The sequence below is a fragment of the Mesitornis unicolor genome, unplaced genomic scaffold (assembly GCF_000695765.1).
Source record: "Mesitornis unicolor isolate BGI_N332 unplaced genomic scaffold, ASM69576v1 scaffold20074, whole genome shotgun sequence".
NCBI classification, from domain to species: domain Eukaryota; kingdom Metazoa; phylum Chordata; class Aves; order Mesitornithiformes; family Mesitornithidae; genus Mesitornis; species Mesitornis unicolor.
The window spans coordinates 2913-8456 of record NW_010178323.1 but is presented as its reverse complement, the minus strand read 5'-3'; the positions used below and the strand labels follow the sequence as shown (position 1 = coordinate 8456).

Sequence of the window (5544 nt, the reverse complement as noted above, 5' to 3'; positions counted from 1 at the left end):
TGCCGGCTGCAAGAGGTCACAGCAAACCATTAGATCCATCCCCAAGCCTGTCCATCCTCAGCTTTCACTCCCTGGGTGAGCAAAGGTCTGAAGCAGAGCTAAAATCCTCCCCCCACATTGCTGGGACCGACTTCCACCAGTCTGTTCATGTGCTTTAAGTTAAGCTTGGGTTTAAGTACTTTGCTGGCTGACTCAGAAATCACTGCTAATTCCCCCAGCAGGGCAAAATGCAATTATTTAGTTGCAGAACTGTGGCTGCTTGCTGTGGTTCAGAGCAGCTCAAAGAGTGGTCAAGCATTGGAAGGGGCTATCCAGGGAAGTGGAGGAAGTCACCATCCCTGGAGGGGTTCAAAACATGTGTGGATGCGGCACTTCAGGACATGGCTTAGTGGTCATGGTGGGTTTGGGTTGATGGACTTGAGGATCTCAGAGGCCTTTTCCAACCTTAATGATTCTATATCCAAAAAATAAATCAGGCAAGTTCAAAGCTACTCCAGGAGGTGGCAAGACTGGGGTCAGAGGTTTGGGAATCCCAAGAGGTCAAGCCTGTTGATCCCCAATCCCCCTCATTACCTGGGGCTTCAGGTCATCCTGTGGCACGCAGCGGCTGTCCCAGCACAGCCCATTGGCTTTGCAGGGGGTGCCGTCAGCCCACGGCAAGCTCCCATTCTTGGTGTGGCAAAGGGGCTCCCCGCTGCCGGTCCTGCACCAGAGCTGGGCGCAGATGTCCTCCTCTGTGGTGTTGGGGCAGTGCTGGAAGTCCTTGCCGAAGATCTGCTGGCACTGCTGGTCCAGGCTGTACAGGGCTCCTTGACCCGGCATTTCGGCAGGGAGGGTGAGGGGGTCGGCCGGGGCATCAAGCAAGCAATCGCCTGGGCAAGGAAGAGATGAGTTGAGGCTTGACACCATGGGTTGACCCTCCCTCTGTGGTCTGCTTTAAGCCCCCTTCATCCCACACACCTCCAGGCATTGCAAAGAGCCTTAGAAATTGAGGACAAGGCTTTTTTTTGCGTGATGAGGCTCCTTACCGTGCCCTCCATCCAGGAACTCAGTGAGGTACATTGCGCTGCAAGGGGACCAGGGCTGAGTCTTGTTCAGGTGGATGAAGAGAGGAGCCATCATATGGTGCTTGCCGAGGGGCCCGAAGAGCCGCTCGCAGGTCTTGGAGTCGTCGTGGGGCATGCTGAGCACGTGGCCTGGGGAGCAGAGGGCGGGGGCGAGGTGTAATGTATGATGTGTAATCTGTAGTCTATAATCTATAAGTTATCAAGCAGTGCCTATTGCTGCAAAAGCTATTTGCTTCCCTAAATCAGGAGCGATAAACAGAACGGTGCTTGCTAGCTGGATCTCTGTGCTGTACGCAAGGCAAAGCATCCCGAATTAGGCAGTACGTCACTAGGAAGAGCAAACCAAGGGGCACAAGTGCTTGGTCCCACACCTTAGCTCATCGCATCAAGCTAATGCACTGATTTAAACCAAATTGGGCAATTCTAAACACCTTTGTGGGTGCAAATCAACTTCTGCCAGTGCCAGAAGCCCCTCAGCGCTGCACAAGGCTTGGTGGGGAGTACCCAACTGGGTGCTACATCCCCTCCCAGCAATGGGGCTGGCCTCCCCAGGCTGAAAAAGCAGAACCCCCATGGGAAAAGGGAACATTACCCAGTTCGTGAGCCAGGGTGTAGGCTGCCTGCAGGCCCTCGTCCTCGATCACCGAGCAGCTCTTGTTGCGGTCGCACATGGTGCCGATGTCCGCCACTCCCAGCGTGTCGCAGCTCTGGTGCCCGCAGAAGTCCTGTGTGCGAGCAGCACCGAGGGGGGGACATAAGGCAAGGTGATAGGGTCCCATTTGCAGCATCCCAAACATCTCCAAGAAGAGCTGGGCAAACCTCCAGTTGAAGACCTCAACCCCTTTCCTCTCCCCCACCCAAAAGCATCCCCCCTTCAGACCTGTCTGGTCAGGAGGATGGCGGTGTCGTAGTGCTCCGGGTGCCGGTCGCTGGGGGGGTTGAACTGTTGCTGCCAGCTGCAGAAGTTGCGCAGGGTGCCCCCGCCGTTGTCTGACCCCTCCGGCCCCGCTGCCGCCTCGTCCACCACCAGCACCTTCACCACCACCAGGTTGATGGGGTTCTTCAGGCTGGGGTGCTTGTAGATGCGCGCTGCCAGGGACATCAGGGTTAGGACGTGGTTCTGCAGGGGCAGAGAGGGCGAAACCTGTGCCATGGGGCTCTTTTTTTTGGTTAGGAAAGGTGAAATCAACCTCATTTATGAAGCCTACCACATCCAGATGGACTCAGGCCTGGGTTGATGGACTGAGTGCTGCCTTTTCTATACGTGATGCTTTACACCCTGCGCTGGTGGGACAATCCCACCCCTACATCCCCATCCACCTCGTATCACCTGCCATGAACTCTGTGCACCCAGAAATCCTTCAGGAAACCCTCACACGAGTGCTCTTGCATATTCCCAAAGCATTAACCCTGCCCTCGCTGCCCCGGGGCGGGAGCCGCCTCATACACAGCATCTCAGTGGTGCAAAACCACCCTGTGTCAGTCAGGTGGGTTTGAACCCAACGTCCTTGGTGACAAAACTGGGCTGAAATCCTTTGATAGGTGAGTCTTTGCTGAGCAGCATCCCTGCTCGGGCAACTGGGATGACCAGAGATGATTTAATATGTCAAACGCGCCAGCGATGTTTAGGCTGATGTAAACATCTTATCGCAGCATCGAAATTCCTCCTCTGCTTGGCACCCGTTCACGGCCCCGGAGTCAGGGCAAAAAAATGCAGCTATTACACAATGCAGGATTGGGAAAGAGAAAGTGGCTTCCCTCCTCCCCAGACAAATTACACCCCACGGTCTCGCTGCAGCGCCACTATCTAATTAAACTGGAAGGGCTTGGTGGAAGCCCTCTCTGATGGCTGAGTTTCATCCAAACATTCACATTTCCTGCACAGAGCTGGTTCATCTCACCCATGGTGATGCTGCTGGGACGATGATATGCACCAAAATGCCATTTTCTTAGCAACCGAAGAAGATTTAGGAAGATAGAGCTGCTCACCCAGGGTGGTTGTGGCTCTTTTCAATTAATCTGCCACATTTTATCCTGGTGCTGGCAGCTCCATGTAAACAGATGTCTCGGATCCCAAGTCCTGTCCTGCTCATTATCCCAGGGCAGGCCCCAGCAGGGACGATGGGAGCACTGAGGAGACCGGTTTATTTAGACTGGCCAGATCCCCGCGACGTGACTCACATCCCAGCCCGAAGCATGCAAGAAATGTCACTGAGAAGTCATCACCCAGGCAAGATTTAACAAAAATTGGGGAACTGTTTACCCTATGGGGAAAGTTCATTGGGAACCTTCCTAAAAATACCACAAAGCCTTCCTAAAATTACGTTGTGAAGATCTAGAAGGATGCTCTAAGCTGCACACCATGGGGTCATCCCTCATTTCCAAGAGGGCAAATCGTGCCGCATCCTTTTCTAACCCATTACAGGTTTCTCTCCATCCCGGTGTTTGTTACCTGGGAGATCTCAGTCCCTGAAACAAATCCCTTGGGACACCGACCCTCACATCCCTAGGGTTATGTCCAGCCAAAAAACCCTTTCAGGAATGGAGGGACTCGGAAAACACCCATACGCCTTCCCTTCATCTGGAAAGCGAACCAAACAAATAGCTATTTAAAAGGTCAAATTCACTTGTTCCACCATCTGGTGTCTATTTATACCCATCCCTGGACCGTGGGGGTGTCAGTTGGGTTTCGGAGGGACCCCTACTGCTCTGGGGAGAGCAGAGATCCACCTGCATCGCCTTGGCTTGGCCACGGGGTCGGAGCTGGGGCCAAAAGCAAATTACAGCATCCCCAGGGCTCAGGACTGAGCAATTTTGGCCAACAAGCGGCTGCAGATGAGTTGACTCCCACTCATCCCATCCTCCCCGTGCTTTTGTAAGTGGGATCTGGCTTGAGGAGCCACCCAGGAGGTAACGCTGCTTTCTCCAAGGCTGGAGCTGTGGATATTGGGATCAGATCATTGAATCACAATATCATTAATGTTAGAAAAGCCCTCTAAGATCCTCAAGTCCAACTGTCAACCCAACCCCACCACGGCCACTAAACCACGTCCCCAAGTGCCACATCCACACGGTTTTTGGACTCCTCCAGGGATGGTGGCTCCACCATGTCCCTGGGCAGCCCCTTCCAGTGCTTGACTACTCTTCCCTTAAATAGATTTTCCCTAATAACCAACCTAACCCTCCCCTGGTGCAACTTGAGGCCATTTCCCCTCATCCTATCACTTGTTACTTGGGAGAAGAGACAAACGCCCACAAGAGGTGTGGGTATCGGGATCAGATGTGGGGCAGTTTGGGGAGACCAGAGGCTCAAACGGGCTGGTTTCTGCCTTTGTCCAGCTGGTCAATACAGCTGGAAAATCAGCCCCTTACCTCAAAAAGGGGCATGAAGATAAATTTCCCCCTCAAAAAATGAGGGGAGATGCCTTTTGTCCAGCACACTCGCATCACAGCAACTCCGATATCCCTCCTGCCACAGCATCACTGCTGTGGGAGAGAGGTACCAGGGGCATAACACGATATGAGGCTGCAAACAGCACACGCAGAGGGAAAAATATGGGAAAAATAAACATAAACCAGAGCATGGGGAACTGAAGGGGTTGGTTTTAACCTGATAATGTTGAAGGATTTTGCTTTCTGACAGGCTTTGGCAAAATCTCTTCCTCTTTGTGGGAACCACTCGGAAGCTGAAGGCTGCAAAGATCCCCAGACTGTTTTGACGGGGTTTTTAAATTATTGTTATTATTTTGGGGGGGGAGAAACTGCTTTTATGCAGACACTGACTATTACTGTGGTATGCACATAATGATCTAATATCATCAGACACACCCAGCGCAGAAGGATGCTCTACCCAACCTGAGGCTGTACATTTGGAGTTTTTTTTTGTTATAAAGTTGTTTGCTTTGGGTTTGTTTTTCCCCTTCCTTTCTCCCTAGAAGCCAGCATTTCTGTAGGGGAGGGAAAAACACTGAGATTCCTGGAGCACAGACAGAAAGAAGCAAACAAGGGGTCAGATGCTTTTAAAAAAACAAGTGGTAAAAACATATCCCAGCCTGATCCTCTCCCCCAAAGCCGTGTCTGCGTGCTGGCTCAGATGCCCACAGCACCGGTAGCAGGAGAAACTGAGGCACAGGCGGGACTGCCACCGCCTCTTTGAGGGCACGGATGAACACGAAGCAAAATCCCATCCCGACAGCTCCTGGGCTGCATTGGTGGGAGCCAACTCCCTCCATACCAAAGCCCTTACTAACAGCAGATGTTTAACATGAAGCGAGCAGAGAAGAGCGGGGCTAGGGGAGGATTTCGGGAGGCTGCCCGGTCCTCTGACCCCCTTGCACCAAAGCAGATGCGAGCCTGGGGACAAATCCCAGAGGAAAAGCACCAGCGCTGGATGGCAGCATCAGTGCAAGGTCCTCTTTTTGCTTTGCAAAGATCCCCTTTAATCCCATCCTGGTTGCTTTTGGAGGCGCCGGCTCCT

The 5544-nt window shown here is 52.8% G+C and overlaps 1 protein-coding gene across 1 annotated transcript in view; it reads right to left on the bottom strand.

Annotated features, from left to right (window-relative positions):
- The window catches only part of ADAMTS8 (ADAM metallopeptidase with thrombospondin type 1 motif, 8), a gene marked incomplete at its 5' end in the record, with an annotated part of 4805 nt that extends 2618 nt beyond the window's left edge, over window positions 1–2187 (bottom strand). The window contains 5 exon segments of the mRNA XM_010182418.1: window positions 487–570; window positions 573–872; window positions 1029–1196; window positions 1660–1792; window positions 1948–2187. Of these exon segments, the coding sequence (XP_010180720.1) occupies window positions 487–570; window positions 573–872; window positions 1029–1196; window positions 1660–1792; window positions 1948–2187 (925 nt within the window).
- Window positions 2188–5544: the final 3357 nt, after the last annotated feature.